Source organism: Myotis davidii, unplaced genomic scaffold (assembly GCF_000327345.1).
Source record: "Myotis davidii unplaced genomic scaffold, ASM32734v1 scaffold173, whole genome shotgun sequence".
NCBI classification, from domain to species: domain Eukaryota; kingdom Metazoa; phylum Chordata; class Mammalia; order Chiroptera; family Vespertilionidae; genus Myotis; species Myotis davidii.
In genome coordinates, this window is record NW_006286303.1 from 2,233,482 (window position 1) to 2,251,634 (window position 18,153).

At 44.9% G+C, this 18,153-nt stretch overlaps 1 protein-coding gene across 3 annotated transcripts in view; it reads right to left on the bottom strand.

Annotated features, from left to right (window-relative positions):
- PDGFRA (platelet derived growth factor receptor alpha) overlaps nucleotides 1-18,153 on the bottom strand; it is a 44,034-nt gene that overhangs the window by 21,764 nt on the left and 4,117 nt on the right. For all 3 annotated transcript variants that reach the window (XM_006757807.2, XM_006757806.2, XM_006757808.2), the window contains exons 2-12: nucleotides 12,300-12,360; nucleotides 10,769-11,083; nucleotides 8,692-8,952; nucleotides 7,406-7,536; nucleotides 5,759-5,930; nucleotides 5,478-5,667; nucleotides 3,410-3,525; nucleotides 2,355-2,481; nucleotides 1,309-1,502; nucleotides 539-633; nucleotides 204-336 (exon numbers count right to left, since the gene is read on the bottom strand). In XM_006757807.2, the coding sequence (XP_006757870.1) occupies nucleotides 204-336; nucleotides 539-633; nucleotides 1,309-1,502; nucleotides 2,355-2,481; nucleotides 3,410-3,525; nucleotides 5,478-5,667; nucleotides 5,759-5,930; nucleotides 7,406-7,536; nucleotides 8,692-8,952; nucleotides 10,769-11,083; nucleotides 12,300-12,348 (1,783 nt within the window). In that variant the 5' untranslated portion in view covers nucleotides 12,349-12,360. The remainder of the gene's footprint in view (nucleotides 1-203; nucleotides 337-538; nucleotides 634-1,308; nucleotides 1,503-2,354; nucleotides 2,482-3,409; nucleotides 3,526-5,477; nucleotides 5,668-5,758; nucleotides 5,931-7,405; nucleotides 7,537-8,691; nucleotides 8,953-10,768; nucleotides 11,084-12,299; nucleotides 12,361-18,153) is intronic.

The following is an 18,153-nucleotide window of genomic DNA, read 5'->3' on the forward strand; positions in this document are numbered from 1 at the left end:
CCTTTAACCAATTTGCTTTAAAATGAGATTTTTTTTAAAAAAGCAACTCATTTTTAATACACAAAGTATTTCTGAAGGCCAGTTTCTATTGCCTCACTGTTATTAAGCACAGCTCATATCCCTCATTCCTCATGGGCCTGTAAAGAGCAAAGCTATGGACACAGCAAAAGGGAGACTTGGGAGATCACCCCGTGGGAGCTTACCCAGCACTAGTCCGTCTCTTGGAAACTCCCATCTCGAGTCATAAGGCAGCTGCATCGGGTCCACATAAATATATTCGTGTCCATCAGGGCTGATTGATTCAATGACCCTCCAGCGAATTTCATACCTTGGTTTCTATAAACGACCAGGACAGGTAACTATTGAATTACCAAAGTCCGAATGCACCAAAGCTTAACTACAGCAGCAAAGTGGCTGGAAACAGTAACTCAACACACAGCTACTGACTCCTGCTCTGTGCCAAGTGCTAAAGTAGGTTGCTCTTCTCATTATTCTTACTGACTTCCAAGATTTTCAGTTCTTTGAGAAAAATATCTACCTGTTTCCAGATGACAACCAGGACAATCAGTGAGATGATCACAATCACCAATAGCACCAGGACTGCGGCTGCCACCGTGAGCTCGGAACGCAGAGCTAGAAAAGAAAGGGAGAGGCATGATGGGAAATGTGCACGAACACACAGGACGGCAGAAAGGCGGTGCAGTTGTGACTGGGACATAATCCCTGACTCTGGGGAGAAGCATGAGGGCTGCCACCTCCTTCTCAGGAGGGGCAATAGGACACTACTCCAACTCTTCCCTTAGAAAAAAAAAGGGGGCAAAATTCAATCAGGGGAATGTAATGCTTTCTCTAAAGGTGCTTCAACATTAACCTGGACAGAATGTGAACTGGAATCTAAGGACTGATAAATGAGCTTGAGAGCTACTATAAGTTCAGAAACTTAGGTTTAGATTGTTTTGAAAGGTTGCATTTTGTTTATATTGCTTTTGGCTTCATTAATTTTTTTTCTTAAGGAATTCAACCTGTCTCAACTGTTGTAAGGAGCACAGGGCAGAGCGCCTTCTTGCCCCCTCCATTCCCACACTCAGACTAGACAGACTGGGGAGCTACACTGTTAGACAAACAAGGCGCCTCTGCAGGGTGCAGTTCTGGAAGAAAGGACTCCCTACAGATGCCAGGAGAAGGCCCTGCATGAGCGATCAGAGCTGACTTTCTGCCTGGGGACCCCATCTTGGACTCAAAGTTCCGCCTCAGGGAGAAAGGGATTGGCTGATGACTTAGACTTGTCCCCACTGACGAGCAACTCACTGGGAGCCACCAGCTTCAGCTCTCGGTTCTCAACACCAAGGAGATTCTTAGCCAGACATCGAACCGCAATGGTCTCCTCCACTTTGGCAAACGTCACCCGGCCCTCCACCCTACTCCTGTCCTGGCGGTAGACCTCCGTGACGATGTTTGAGATGTTGTTGGCCAAAATCGCCCATGAAGTCTCATTATTACATCTGGGGGGGAAAGGACACAAACATAGAGACAAATACAATCAAACATAACTACCAATCCCAAGCCTTGAACAGGAGCAACACAACAGTTTTTTACTTCAAGAATGTTTAACTATCCCAATTTCCTACCCCATCAAAAAGGCCCAGGGCCATTCCTTCTCTCTATCTACACTGTGAAGAGCCTCCAAGGTGTCATAGGTTTGGAACATCACCTGGCTGAGTTTTGAGACCTAGATTATAGCTCCTGTCAAGATCCCAATCTGGTCCCTTAGCTCTTAGAAGAGGGTAGGTCTCAGCCTTTAGGGGAAGCAATCAAGGCTTCTACACACAGCCAGTCGCCATGGGTGGAAGTGTGAACATGTTGTTTGTGTGTCCATTGGAGAAGGCTGGTGAAGGAAGAACTGGTGAGTTAAATCCCATCAAATAACAGGTAAGCAAATGAGGTAGTGAGCAGTGACATGGGAAGTATTTTCATTTATGATCACATGCCAGTCTAGTTGCCAAATAAAGTTCACCATATAAGAAACGTGAGGTGAAAATGTGGCCCGGGGTAGCTAAAATCCTCTTGTAACAGGAGCTCTTTAAATTAGTTTTCTTTTTAAATGATTCTTGGAGAATGTGATGAAAGCTATAGACAGTCTCTCACATAATCATGAACACACAGGTGCACACACACACACACACACACATACATGTACACACAAGGACCACATTTAGAATCTTATCTTGTAGTTTATGAGACTTGGGCCAAATAAGAATCTCAAATACAAAAGAAATAAAATGCACTTGAGGTCCTTTGCATCAAGGAAGAAACTTTCAGCCCACAAATGAAAAAGGAACATCTGGTCTCCATACTTCTTAATATCCTTGCAAATCATCCACTCAATTTCAGGAAGAGGTGTCCCTGCAGCTGTGCATCTCACGGTCTGTCCCCCTGTGGAGCCATGGTGGTCGTCGACCAAGTCCAGAATAGATGCGGGAACTGCAAGCGGTGGAAAGAAATCAGAATTGGATGATTCCTGACCCCAAACTTCTGGAAACTACCACATGGAATATGAGCTCAGAACTTGCTCATGGGGCATCCGAACCTACAAATCAGGAAACCACCCGAGAGGAGGTTGTGTGCATGATAATACTCCCATGTGCATAGACCCACTTGGTTAAGAGCACTTTCATAGTTTCTGTGTTTGGGGATTTGTGCCCCATAGTGTTTTAAATCTAAGAGTGAAGAAAGCAAAAAGCCCCTGTGGTTATTTGGCTTGAAAGGCAAAGAGGCTCTTAAAATTAATATAGCTTGGGATTCAACCAACGGATTCAGCTCAAGTGGAATCTAAAGCAGCATTTACCAAAGTACATCAGTAGAATACTATTAGGTTTTAAAGATTTTTTTAAACCTGTGATCAAACAATTTAAAAGTAAATATGCTACTGCTTGTACCATGGCTTTACTGGGAGGGTAAAATGAGCCCACCTACGACAATACCTGGCACATGGAAGGAGCTCAATGAACAGGTGCTAAACCTGAATATAAAAGGACTCAGGCACTCCTTACTGGTAAGGGCCACTGGACCATGTCACCAGGGAAGCTAAGTAAAAATGCCCAAATGCTTTGGAACAATCTAAGGTCATCTAGACCAAAAAGTATCATTTCACTCTTCCCAGAACTGTAGGTGCCAGATTGAGAAGCCGGTGGTAAGGAAGCGGCTGGAGCTTAGGAATTTCCAATCAGACTGTTCCAGAGCAGTCTGAACCCTCCCAGAATTACTGAATGCTTAAGTCCAACAAAGCTATCCTGACAGGTGACATCTACAGCCCCTGCTTCTCCCCTAAATGAGCGTTTCCCTCCCGGACCTGGGAGAAAAGTACCTGGCTCTCCTCACAAGCAATATCTTCAGACTGCCCTCAACATACCTTGAGTTAAGAGTTCAAAAGTGTAGCTCTTCATGTCGTCTTCATTTTGAACTACAATAGTGTAATGGCCACTGTCTTCCTCCTTAGCACGGATCAGCTTTAATCTACTTCGGTACCTTAAAAAGAAAGGACTTTGTTTGAGCAAGTGGCAGCCAAATACATTCCAATTGCTTCAGCAATTACCATGTTCAATTGAAATATCTTTTTTTTCTTATCTGAATCATTGGATTTCCAACACACTTTGTACCTATTAAAGGTCTGAGTTCTAGACGCTTAATCCTTACGCAGAAGATCAAACATTTTGAGATGAGCAATGGCTTGTGTGGCTCCAAGACTAATTAGTCTTGGCAAGGCCTGACTTCTGAGTGGGAATAAACATGTCCCACCAACTTTCCTTTAAAAAAAAAAATCTTGATTTTTACTTTTTTTTAGCCATGTAGGTGGTTTCGCCAAACAATGAAACACCAATGAAAAAAAGAATGAGGCTCTCTACATATTGATATGGAGAGCTTGTCAGGATATAACATTCTTCTTGCTTTTATTTGCTTTAAAAACAAACAAACAAAAAAACCCTGGAAGGTTTCATAAGAACCTAGCAAAAGTGTTTCCCTGTGGGTGGGAGGAGGGGTACTGGGCAGGTGGGGACAGGAGTGGAAGGAGTCTCTTACAATGCACCCTCTTTAAGTGCATGGCTTTAAAGCACAGGATTCCATCACCTATTCAAAAAAGTCAACTAGAAAAATATATTTCTTCATACGTTATTAAAGCGAAGTTTCCTCAAAAGATTCTTACACATGTATATTACTAAATTTGGCCATGCGTGTGTGTGTGAGAGTGTGTGTGTGCGCGTGCGCGCATCAACATAGCATTTGCCCATTTGTCCATCTTTATAGAACATCACAGATGGAAAAGCAAGTAGAGCGGAGAAGAGCACTGGTCAAGGTGAGCAGCCTAGGCTACTCTTGACATTCTCGTGGTGAGCAGATCTTGGGCATTATTGAAATGGCTCGGTTTCCTTATGTTTACTAGTAGCATAGAAATATTGCATAGCACATAGTTCTTTAGAGAATTAATTAAATATAATTATATGCAAAGAAGCATTTCATAGACTCAAAAGTGCCCTACAAATTAGAGTCTTCTAACCCAAGATGCAGGGCACTAGGACCTTGATGAGAGCATATGGGGTTGGCTGCACTCTACTGGACACATTCAGGAATTTCCTTAGAGAGAATCCGTAGGCACATCTGGCTGCTGATTACCAAAGGCCCTTCTGTCCTTCATTTGCTATACTGTTCAGCCAAGAAGGCCAGTGGACCCACTAGTTCTGAGCTCCAGGAAGCCAGACACGTCATCCATCGTGTTCATCTCTGACCCATAGTGGGAACCAGAAGAACACATGCTGAAGGAACGCCGCATCAATTTCACTGGCAGTTTTGCTGAACCACTCAGTTGTCATTACTGTTAATTGTCACTTACAGATAGTGCCCAGACACGTGTTTGAAGTGCTGGCTGTGCCGGGGGGAGGCAGGGGCTATTCCTCCTGGCCTCACAGCCTTGTGCAAATTGCAGCACCTCCCACCTCTTTGTGCACCTTCATTCTGTGTCATCGGAAAGCCTCCCAGATTCAGTTTTCCACTTCTTTTTCCATCATCATCTATACCAGTGGTTCTCAACCTTCTGGCCCTTTAATATAGTTCCTCATGTTATGATGACTCCCAACCATAAAATTATTTTTGTTGCTACTTCATAACTATAATTTTGCTACTGTTATGAATCATAATGTAAATATCTGATATGCAGAATGTATTTTCATTGTTACAAATTGAACATAATTAGAGCATAGTGATTAATCACAAAAACAATATGTAATTATATATGTGTTTTCCAATATTCTTAGGCAACCCCTGTGAAAGGGTCGTTCGACCCCCAAAGGGGTCGCGACCCACAGGTTGAGAACCGCTGTTCTAGGCTAATCCCTGGTGTGGGTTGTAGGATGCACATAGGCCACTGTCTATCTGGCGACACACAATACAAAGAAAAGGCCTTGGTGGGGAGGATGCTTCTTTACCTGATTTCCTGGACCTTTTCTATGTCAGTGGTGATTTCGGTGAGGTTTTCGATCAGAGTCAGGTTGTCCTTCAGCCAGGATATCCTGGGCGGCGGGTAGGCCTGCACGTCCACCACAAAATGTTTGACTTCATGCAGGTTGACAGCTTCCAGCTGGCTGAAGCCGGGTTGGATTTCAATGAACCCTTTCTCTGTACAGGGAAGAGTTTCCGTTAAACAATGATTACCGCACAGTGGCTCCCGAGCAGCGTGGACGCTGACAGTTTAGAAAGCAGAGTGTACCGTGGACAGCAATGGTGACTTTCTTCATCTCTTTGACCTCCCTGGTGGCCAGGCGAGCGATACATTCGTAATCTCCACTGTCTTTCACCGTGGCCTTGGGGACCATCAGGGTGTGCACCAGTTTGATGGATGGGTCCTTGATTTCCTCCAGCATTACGACGCCTTTGTTTTTCTGCAGCAGAAGGAGGAAAAGTGACTTTAAGAAGCTAGCCCCCAGGAGTGACCCCTCTGTAAACTAGGGACGGTGGGACTATGACATGACAATGTAGGTTCTAACAAATGCACCACCCTGTGGGGATGGTGAGAAGAGGGGAAGTTGTACATGTGTGTGCAGGGAGGAGGGATCGCTGTAACTTTCACTCCTTTTTGCTGTGAACCTTAAGCTGCTCTAAAACATAAAGCCTGGTTTTAGAAAATTGTTTTTAATCTCACTCCTTAGAAAACCATGTTTTAAAAGGATAGTTAATGACATAGTAAGGTGTCTGTGCTATATTGCCAAAGGGAAAAGGGTATAATGAAGGACTGAAGTATAATGTCTATTAATTATTAAACATTTCACATATATACAAAGTATTTAAAGGATTTATCTCCCTAAAATATTAATGGTGATGCTCTGGGAAGTCATTTTTTCCTGTTTTTCTATATTTTATGAAGTTTCAACAATAAACCTACATTACTTCTATTATCGGACAAAAAAAACTTAATTATATACTTGTATATTTGGGAGCCAAATAGTATGTACTTTGGTTTGGGGGGGAAATGTCTATCCCTAATAATTTTTCAGTTATGTTTTAAGGATTAAAGGCAATCAAATCTAAACAGAAAAACTGAGTAACTTCCTATTTCAGGGAAGATGTATAAAAGCAGAAATCTGCATATCAGGAATAAAGGGAAAATATACATATACTAGTATCTGGCTTTTGTTTTCTGAGGCTGCCGTATTAAGCAGCTAATCATTTCTGCATTGGGCTGTCACTGCCTTTTGCACTGAGTTCTCCCATGCGTGTACCACAATGCATTAGACCCTGTGTGTAAGTCCACGGTGACCAGAGATGGCACAGCGGCCCCCCTTCCCCAGCTGCATCTCCACTCCTCCCTTCTTCCTCCTTCTCTGCATGGCTGGCTTCTAGCAGAATGCTTGGGGTTTAGCAAACATCACTGAATCTTTGCTGCGTGATGCAAGTGATGCCTGTTCACTAAAGCTGGGCCATGTGAAGAAAGGCCAGGCAGGTAGGAGACAGAACAGCATCCTGGGTGGCAGACAACAAGGCAGAAATGGAAGGGGTTCAGGCAACCATCATTTAGTAAACCCCCAAGGCATGGGAGCCAAGAAAGTAAGAACTAATGACTGTTTCAACAATGAGCAAATGTTAAAATCCATTCTTTTTTTTATTTTTCTAGTATTTTGGTTGTTATATTGAAACCTCCTATTTCTTTCTGACTTAAGAACAAGAAGGCTCAGTGTACAACCTTGCTACACACTGAATGTCCTTTCAAACCCTCCCACTGCTCAAAGCACCATAAAGTCATCCAGCCAAATGTGCCCGCTGCAGAGATGGGAAGCCGAGGTCTAGAGGAGCTCAGCCGCGTGCCCGATCCGTGAGCCCTGCTCCTCGCCCTGCCACCCGGAGCCCCGAGGGTACATACCACTTCTCCCGGGTACGTCCACTGAAAGTCAACCACCTCGTTGTTCAGGACGATGCAGGTGAGCACAATGGTTTCCCCTGCCATGTACACAGTTTTTGGTGCTTCCAATTCTAGATCGAGTTCTGATGTTGCTATTTAAAAAACAAACAAACAAAAGGACCTAAATATCCATAGTACAGTTAGGATCTTCGAAGTTTTGGGGAGTTTTTTGTTTTTTAAGGAAACTATGAAAAATAATTTGCAAACCAGTTTGTTCTAGATAAAAATGTTAAAAGTCTCAGAAGCCTTGATTTTGAGTTGGCATATAGAACGTGGCCTGCAGTTATAATACCAAATGATACACACGCATAAATAATAACAACAGTAAAAATAAATTCCAACTAAACAATGCAGTTATAATACCAAATGATACACACGCAAATAACAACAGTAAAAATAAATTCCAACTAAACAGAACCTCACGTTCCCAAAGCATTTGGGTTAACTGTGGCCGTCCTTGTTTGCAGTCCCCTGTACTGGCACATGGATTCACTTAACCAACCAACCCTTACTGACCAGCACTGCTCTAGGCACTTAGCTCCTATCCCCCCAGTCATTCTCCTCTTCTCTCCTCTGCTCCAGTTATTCCCAGCACTTTTCCAGAGACTCGCACAGTGCCTGGCATAGAGCAAGCCTGTAGTAGGAGTTGAATGGCATATTCTCGCTGCTGCCATACCTACAGGGTAGAGTTCAATCCCTCGCTGACACGAACATGTATTGCACTTTCCCATTCTTATTAAACCTCACATCAAAGGGATGAAGTCTACAACTACTTTCCTCAAAATACAAATCTCTTTTCTTCAGTTACTGAAATTAATCTAGGCACCCAAAGCCCCTCGGTGCGTGTGTGCTTTTAGGGCCTCTGTAGTCAGGAATGTGAATAAAACAGTAAGAGGCTTATACAATAAACAAATTCCTTATAGTATTTTGAAGTCAGCTTATGAAACACGAAGTCTTACAGGGGTAAGAAAGTTTTTACCTTCAGTAGGGCTAAGTAAGCTTCGTCTGACTATAGCCACAGAGGTCAGCCTGACATTGTATAAAAAAGGTAAGGCCCCAAATGCTCAAGTCAGAATTCAGGCTCTCCATCACCAGGGACTATAAATTTTTTAATACTACAAGCACGCGATTATTTTGCCTGTAATCTTCTTTTTTAATTTAAAAGTTGATGTACAATATTATATTAGTTTCAGGTGTACAGCACGGGCCTGTAACTCTCATTTAAAGGAGGGCGGGGGCACAATTACCTTTGACAGAATAAATGTTAAACGGAATGGAGTGGAACTTCTTCCCCCTGACGATGGCCTCGCAGACATAGGGCCCACCCGAGAAGGTCCCGTTGAAGCCCTGCCGGCTGTCATAGTCGGCGAGGACCACCCCGTCACTGCTGAGCAAGGTCACCGGAGTCTGAGGATCAGTCGTGCGACAAGGTATGATGGCAAAATCGTCGTTCTCCACAATGACTAAATAGTCGGTCATTCCCAGAGGCACGAAGACTACATCTGGGTCTGTGGTTAAATACATTAGGTATTAAATTCATCTTTACATATATATATGCAAGAAAAATGGGTCCCACTGGCAGTAATCTTATTAATTTACCTTCACACATATGTCCAGGAGCTGTCACTCCACTAATATTAGTCATCATAATAGCTAGAAGATGATTTTAAAGTATGGACAATGCCAAATTGCATGTGCCTTAATAAAAAATACTGAGGATACATACAGTAGCCAGGAACTGAAATCAAAATTTAACCTACTAAAAACAAAACAAAAAACGGACAATAAAATAATTAACTCTGTTGAAAAGCTAAAGAAAATAGTCATGATTGTTAAATTAGGAAATGCTTCTTTCAAATTCCTACCCGCTATAGTCACCTCATGGCTAAGCCTGGTCAATCAGAGTGGTGATGTGAGAAAGCACCACACCCCTTCCTCCAACCAGGGGAGCCAGGGCTGAAATCCATCACAACCCAAGGCCACGCCCTCTGGGGCTGTTTTCAGCCAATGACCATGTGGAACTGGGGTTCCTTAGGCTGGAGGACTCCAGGGCCTTCCTTAGAGGTCTAGGACTCATCTGCCTCACCTTCCCTTCACTCAGGGTCACACTTACCATGCAGTCAAACAACTCTCCCAGCCTCTGTGGGATCCCCGCCCCCGCCCCCCTACCCCCCATTTACTCACAAAAGCCTCTCTCCTGATAAAACCCTGGCAAGCTTAATCCCACCTTACTCCTACCATGGCATCTGCTTCTCAAAGGACAGGAGATAAGATCATTACTATTCGATTTGCCCCTAAATTGTATTTTTTTTTAATGTTTTTATTGGTTTTAGAGAGAGGAAGGGAGAGGGAGAGAGAGATAGAAACATCATTGATGAGAGAATCATTGATTGGCTGCCTCCTGCATGCCCCCTACTGCGGATCGAGTCAGCAATCTGAGGATGTGTCCTGACCGGGAATTGTTGATGATCAACCACTGAGCCACACCAGCTGGGCTTTTTGTGGTTTTAAATGCATGTGGCTCAACCAACTGAGCCACACTGGCCAGTCCTTGCCCCTAAATTTTAATTAAAAACAAAAAAAATCCCTTCCAATTCATCAAGAGTAGATACATGTTTTAGTGAATTTGAGAAAAAGTTTGTTTATTTGTAAACTCTGATAATGAGCTATGGGCAACACCCAGATAGGGCCTACCTAATTAATTTGTGTCCCCAGCACTTAGCACAATGTCTGACACACAGGAAACGCACAGTAAGTATTTGTGGGACTTGATTGAACTGAATAGGAATGAGTAGATTTCAGATTCTTTGTGTGTAATACCAATAAAGGTATGCCACAATAAAAATGATTTTTAAAACTTACTACAGTTTCAAAATGTTAACAATGAATTATTTGTTGATAATGACATTATAATGATCAACTTTATATTGTGTGTTTGCCCGTTTTTTCCTAATTTTCTCCAATAAATATTTGTTACTTTTATATTTTTTAAAATCTTGTATACAGCTCTAGCCTGTTTAGCTCAGTGGATAGATCATCAGCCCATGAACTGAAGGGTCCCAGGTTTGATTCCGGTCAAGGGCACATACCTTGGTTGCAAGCTCGATGATCCCTTGTCCTGGTCAGGTCGTGAGCAGGAGGCAAACAATCGATGTGTCCCTCTCATATCGATGTTTCTCTCTCTCTGTGTCCCTCCCCCTCCCTTCCACTCTCTCTAAAAGTCAATGGGAAAATATCCTCCAGTGAGAATTAACAAAACAAAATCTCTTATACAGAACACAGGAGAGACAGGACAAGGTTGGTCCAAGAAACCCACCAGCTCACCTGGCACGTAGATGTAAATGTGACTGCCTTCGATCTCGTTTTCCTCTGTCTGCGTGTGGTTGTAATAGCAAGTGTACAATCCCGTGTGAGCCGCCGAGGCGTTGGCCACTTCCAGCACCGTCACAAAAAGGCCACTGTTGTTCTCCTCGTTTCTGATCCTCACATTGGGGTCCTCGTCAGACATGGGGTACTGCCAGGTCACTTCACTCTCCCCAAAGCATCTCAGAGAAAAGGATGAATTCAGCTGCACAACCTTTTCATTTTCGTTTGGGAGGATAGAGGGGAGTGAAAGCTGGCAGAGGATTAGGCTCGGCCCTGTAAAAGGAAACAGGCTCTGAATAGGATGTACCCAGAAGCAACAGTAGCCGCTTATATGAACAATGACCATTTCTACACAAAAATCCGTCAGCCTGGATGCCCATGAAAGGCCCCCCATTATAACAGCCAACGCATCTGCTGCGAGCAGCAATTGCTCCAAAGGCCTCAATAGCCGCACCAAGGCCCTCGGATTCACCCTCCAAACACTCAAATGGATAAAGGACGTCTGATTCCAATTCCATATTTCAGACTCTTATGTGTGGCCATAACATATCCCAAGATGGCATAGGCTCTAGCACATATGGTTCTTTATTGCCCACATTCTCTGCAGAGGTTTCCCTGAGTAAGAAAGGGGATGAGAGCAGGGGCAGGGACACTGAACCAAGCACAAAGCAGATTTGTGCAGAAGAATTACACATCGTCTGTTTTGTACAAGACTCAGACATGCCTTCACTCTAATGGCTTCCAGAAACCAAAGCGGAACCATGTGAATTTTCATTCAAAAATAAGAGTAAGGCCCGACCAGTGTGGCTCAGTGGTTGAGTGTCAACCTATGAACCAGGAGGTCATGGTTCGATTCAGGGTCAGGGCATATGCCCAGGTTGTGGGCTCAATCCCCATTGTGGAGTGTGCAGGAGGCAGCTGATCAATGATTCTCTCTCATCATTGATGTTTCTATCTCTCTCTCCCTCTCCCTTCCTCTCTGAAATCAATACAAATATATTTTTAAATAATAAGAGTAAGTAAAGCCCAAGAGTGAAAAGTCTATCTTAGAACATGAAATTTCAGTCTAGCTTCTCCTCTGCATAAAACTGATAGAAGAGATACTATGCGTTAATTATTAATTAATGACTTAAGGCAGGTAATTTCCTGGACAAGAACTTTTCTTTTATTAAAAAGAAATTATTTTTTTAATTTCTCTGATCCACCTCGACTGAAAACCCATGTCCCAGGAAAAGAGGCCAGTGAGTGAATTTAGACTATTATTCCTAACAATATTTCAATGCTCGGGTTGACATATACTAAAACTGCCCCTGGAGAACATTCTTTCTGAAATAGGGAACTGAAGGTTTGTGGTCACTGTAGATCATGCCTTATAATTTTCTACTTCTCTTCATTCCTTTGGACTGTACAGGTAATATGCCCCAGAGCACAGAGCTTAGACAGCAAGGCTTCCCCCAGGGTAACAAACGGAGAAGACCAAGATCCATACCTGCGAGGAGACAGCCTAGGACCAGGAGTGCCAGATGGGAAGTCCCCATAGCTCCGGAAAACTGAAAAGGTGCAAAGCAAACAGAAACAGTGTTAGCCAATAGAAACAACCTGGGAGCCCCGTTCTCTTTGTGCTTTGAGCTACAGAACATGTCAACAGCATCATTTTAGTAAAAAATATCCCAGTGTAAGATTCATGGTTAAAATAAGAAGATGCTTAAGAAGAAAGACTCAAATAGCCTGGTGGGGCCCCCGGATCATGACAGGAGCCGTCTGACGCTGGAACCCTTTCTGATTGCATGCAGTTTTCAAATTCTGGAAATGTCTCGTTTTATGGTCTTGGAATGTGTCCAAGAGTACAGGAGAACTGTCCCTTTTACGCCATTTCAATTAAGAACGTGAAAAACAAAGATGTAAACACGTATTTATTAGATATGATCACATAATTGAATCGATACCCCTCTCCTGGTCACTTCACAACGGACACTCCCTTTCACTTAGACCCCATTCCACTTGCTAAGACCACATTCCACTTGCTAAGACCATTATCCTTCCCCTCCGGACCTTCCCAGGATCCGACCTGCACAGAGAATTCTCTGCCCAGGAATAAACCCGACCGGAGTCCTTTAAAAACCTCTGACTCCCCATCTTTGGGTGCTGGCACCATTTTGGGGCTCAACCCATCAGGTAACCAGGTGACCTAATACATTTATAATCCCTTACCACTTTGGCCTCATGCATTCCTCCTTCGGCGACCCTAACAGTATTTACTCAAATTTCCAAACTTGAGCTGTTTTCACTCAAAATGGATTGTGAGTTGCTGTTTCACTACAGAATGTATATGAAGTTCACATCCTTTAGCACCTCGGGGAAAAAATGCTTGGCTGGAAAAATATCTCATTCTCTAAGAGCCATTCAGATCTAGAGGGTTTGAAAGTCCCACTAATCAATGTCACTTACAGGATGAGTCACTTTGTGATCCAGAGGCCAGTACCAGGCTCAGACCTGGGCTCCCAGCCCAAGTTCTCCCAGGACCTGCCGCCCTCACAGTCTAGCTAACAGAGGGCAGGCAGCACAGGGCATAGGCATGGAAGGAGGGTCGGTAAAGAAAGTGAAGAAGGGAGAGGAAATGGGAGAGGAGAGTGTGACTAAATCCCTGTCTCAGGGGACGCAGTAGAGCACAGGATAAAACTTGATGGAGACCAGGGATTCACTTGCATGTGAAGGTTACAATAGCAGCTACAGAAACCAAATTCTGGACTCTGATTCTTGCAACACAACCTGGGGAATGGAAAAGAAATGAAGAGAGATATTGAAATGAAACGTCCACAAGATACAAACAGGGAAAGCATTGGGCAAGAAGGAAGGAAAGCATGATAAATAAAATTAAGGAACAGAAAAATTAAAGAGAGGCCCATGTTGCCTTTCCATAAAAGCACTGATCTGGTCAACTCTCTGAAAAGACCCCTTTCCTTGATCTTTGTCTTCTCATGTACACTCCCACTCGATTTTATCTCCCTCTGCACTTCCCACAGGATAAAGGGGACTTACGGAAGGCGATGGAAAGAAACTCTAAATGGGCTTGCTCTAAAGTGGCAAGGTGCATGAATCAGATTTCTGCTTCATTGAATTCTACCAAGAAAACGAAGGAAGGAGGAGGAAAGATGAAATGTTGGTAACAGAGAAGGGGATGGGGTTGGACTGGAAAAATGATCATTGTTTTTCCCAAGGCAGGAATGAGAAACCAATATTCACTAAGCCAAAGTTTTCATGTGTATGCTGTGTTTGTTAATAATTACCCTGTGGCCTATTTGATTTTAAGAAGTGGCAGCTGAGGCTCAGAGAGGGTTAGCAAATGACCAGAAGTCACACAGCTGGCGAGAAAGCAGGTTTCTAACACCAAGTCTGCGTGATGCAAAAGCCATGCTCTCTCCCATCCACCATATGGTCAGTGTCTCCGCCAGGGCGTTCCTCTCCCCGCTCCCAACTACCTCCTAATGTAGATTGGGGCCCTGCTTCTCCTCTCTGCTCACCACAGTGAGAGAAGCAGTGCTGTGAACCCTAATGCAATATGCAGGATGCTGGCTGAGGGCATCCAAGGATCCTGGCATGTGCACGGGCTGCAGGGTTTCCACACGGCCGCTGTGATGGGCGCAGTGGGCCCCCGAGCCAGGACGGCCAGCCTGATTTACCTCCAATTAGCAGTAAGGGCTTGCGTGTTTGTTCATATATATATCAGCCTCCCACTGATAATCCACTTAGCCAGCTTCAAAGGAGCTCTCCAGAGCCAGCTTGCTGTCTTGGGTTTTATCACATTTATATCCTGTATTTCTCTAGCAGGGCTTGCCAACAACGCATCTTTAAAGCATTCCCTGCCTTAAGAGCGGGGTTTGCCGCTTTTACAGGGCAGGCTCCGAGCATCGTTTTGCCCTGGCCAGGCCCCACCAGATTTCCTTCTGTGCATCCAGATATAGTGGACCCTCTGCCAGGTGGGATACTTACTGACATACAAAGTGGGCAACGAAAACAAGGCCTGGGAGCGAGCGATAATGATGCCAACACTGAAAATCAACATGTGTTTGCTTAAGATTTCAAACTCCCTTCTCTGATAAGAGTGGTTGCCTGGCTGGAAATCAAAGCGGATTTGTGAAGTTTCATGTCATTACTCATCAATTTACTGGTGAAAAATGGCAGTATTTACCCTACCGGGAGGTAATGGAAAACAACCAGAGAGGATGGAAGGGCTTCCCTGCCTGGTGGCCCTGGAGTGACAATCTCTAGGATTGTTGCTCTACTGGGCACTTTTCTACTCTGGGAGTAGAAGTTCATCCTTAATCAGTAACCCCTTTCCTGAAGCTCACCCAAAAGTCAGTTGTGCAAATATAAGTAACTGACATTACAGATTCAGAGGAACACGGCACGTTATGAGTCAGCAAGTACAAATCACTTTTCGAGGAGGAACAATAAATTTCACCCAGCCCAGCCAGTGTGGCTCAGTGGTTGAGTGTTGACCTATGAACCAGACAGTTCAATTCCTGGACAAGGCACATGCCCAGGTTGCCGGTTCAGTCCCCAGTAGGGGGTATGCAGGAGGCAGCTCATCAGTGATTCTCACTTATCATTGATGTGTCTATCTCTCTCTCCCTCTCCTCTGAAATCAATAAAAATGTATTTTAAAAATAAGATAAAATTTCACCCAAAGCTTTTTTTAAAAAAATCATAATCATTTCTCTCATGCCAACTATATGTTGGGCCTCTATAATCACAACTCAAAAACATGTACCACAAGTTAGAGAAACAACTGATAAAACAGATTCCTGCCGCATTCAATTTCAAGCAAGGACTTGGGATCCTCCCACAATGCCCCCTACCCCACCACCCCACACATACACCATTTTCTTGTCTTTCTCATTCCTTCTCTTAGAAGACATGATGGGAATCACATTGGACTAGGCTCTGTTCCCGTATCTTATACTTAGTTTATCTCTAAGTCTCTTCTGTTACCCAGGGATAATCAGTCACACCTGACTTGCGAGCTGGCCTTACTACCTGATTGTAAAGATTAAATCACACCGTTCAATTGCTTTGGAAGCTACAGCGATTGGTTGTCATATTGACTCTTTTTTCTGCAGAGTCCTCAGGTGTTTTAGATGAGAGGAACGTCAAGACTGGGTACTTCAACGTCTCCTTCCTGAGAAAGGCAGTCCCCAGAGGCCAAGTCCCTTGCCCTGCATCACTGCCTAGTGGAGGAGCTGATCTGAACTCAGACTCTGCCCATGCTTGGTGTGGCCCTCCAGACTATTAATAAGTTGAGCCAATATACTGTCACATAAGCAGAGAAACACATCTGTTTGCAGTCATGACTCTTTCTCTTGAACAGGTTGGACTCTCATCCTGAAAACAGAAGTGCAGAGCCATTGAGTGTGACTCTATAACCAGAGGCAACATGCTAAGCCTACAGAGTAAACAGAGCAAGCAGTGCACAGACCCTATTTCCAGAAGTGAGAGTGCACTGTTATTCCCATGAAGCCACAGAGCTGGCTTCCTGGTCACCAACTGCACCAGGCACCCACTGCGGAGCCCATGAGTATCGAATGTCACCCCACCCTGGCATGATTAAAGACCACGGGAGACGCTCTCACAGTCCCAAAAGCCACTGACGACTTCAAGATTCAGATTTTCGAGGTTTAGGTAATGTCAGCTCTCCTAAGTTAATTCTAACTGTGAAAATTGTATATCCTGTTTTTTTTTTTCACTGTGACAAATGTTCTACTCAGTCTCCTAACGTCAGTCCAGGCAATCCGAGTGCCTGTCTACATTGGTGGTAACTTCAGGGAGGGTGTGTTGACCAGGATCTGTACCCCGGAGAGTGTGTTTTGTTGTTTTGATCTCCCTATGCTCCAGTAGACATTCCAGTGATGGGTGGAAGCTGGAGTATTTTTGCATGGAAGAATTTCATGGGACAATATGAATTCATAAATCTCTCTGCTCTCCCTGCACCAGATATTTAACCATGGAAACTAACATGATACTTCCTTTCAATTTCACCAAACTGGTGTGCCTCCTAATGGGATGACCCTTGAGCTGGAGATTACCAAGCTCAAGGCACTAGGGCTTCACTCACAAAGGGAAATGCAAATTCTGCTCTGATATGCCAAGAAATAACAACTAAAGCAAAATAACATCACAAAGACGTCCAAAATAAAGTCTGACCGCCCACTGGTTCTTGAAGATTTATAGAAAAAGGTCATAAGTCATCTTTCACTTGGTCCTACCGGGCAAGAAAATATATATATATATATATATATACATTTTCCTGATGCCAGGACTTGCTTAGAACAGAATCTCAGCGAAGTCCATTCCTGCCGAGGGTCGCTGCAGTTCTCTAGTGCGGCAGCAGATGGCAGTGTTGGTCCAAGGACGTGCGTCCAGGAGTTCCCTGGCGAAGCAGACGCCTCTGCAAATTCTGTGTTAAAATGTCTCAGATCTTAATTTCCAATCTTTTCTTTTCATAAATTGTACTTTTAGCTTTCGTAGTGACGGTAGTTCAAAGCCCGCAGTGTGGGCGCAGGAATGGGGAAACTGCTCCTGAAACTCCCCGCGGGGGCCTGGGAGAATTCAGGGGACGCGCACCATCACCATCCTCGCTGGGAGGAGGGGCAGAGCCAGGGCCTCGGGACCCAGGAAACGACACCTCCGTCCCGGGCCGCAAAAGTTCACCAGGAAAAGCCACTCAAGAGAAGGCTGGGTGGTTCAGGGTTTTGTTTCGCCAACGTTCTCCCCACCTCGAGGAGGGAGGACCTGGGTCGCGCCGGGTGGGCGCCGCGACGCCTGAGCCGGCCCTGCGCTGCCCCATCTGTTCTCAGGCCAGTGTCACCCTCGCCAACCCTCCTGTCGGGGGGCCGCCGCGGCGCAGTCCGGGAATCGCGAGCTGATTGGAGACGACTGTTCCCGTTACACCATAGCGCGGGGTAGTAAAACAAACTGCAACAGGCCGCCTAGGTGGCTGGGGAACTTGCGAGGGGTTGCAGATGGAAAACAGAAGTCGGAGACTAGCTCCCCTTCCTCCCTGCCCCGCATGAGCGCCCGGGACCCTCCAATCTCCGCGGTCCTCCGCTTCTCCCACATTTAATTATTATGACGCCCCATCCTCACCCCCGAACTCTAGGACCTCCTCTCCCCACCGCCCACCCCATGCCTGCGAAGCATCTATTCGAAGCCTCCAGGAGGAGGGAAGGTAACCCGAATTAATTTTTGAGGGGCCCCCTTGGTCCCAGCGGGGCGTTCGGACGCAGCTGTGGCAGCGCCGGAGGCTGGCCGAAAGCAGGACCGCGCTCCGGGGGCCGCCAGAGGGC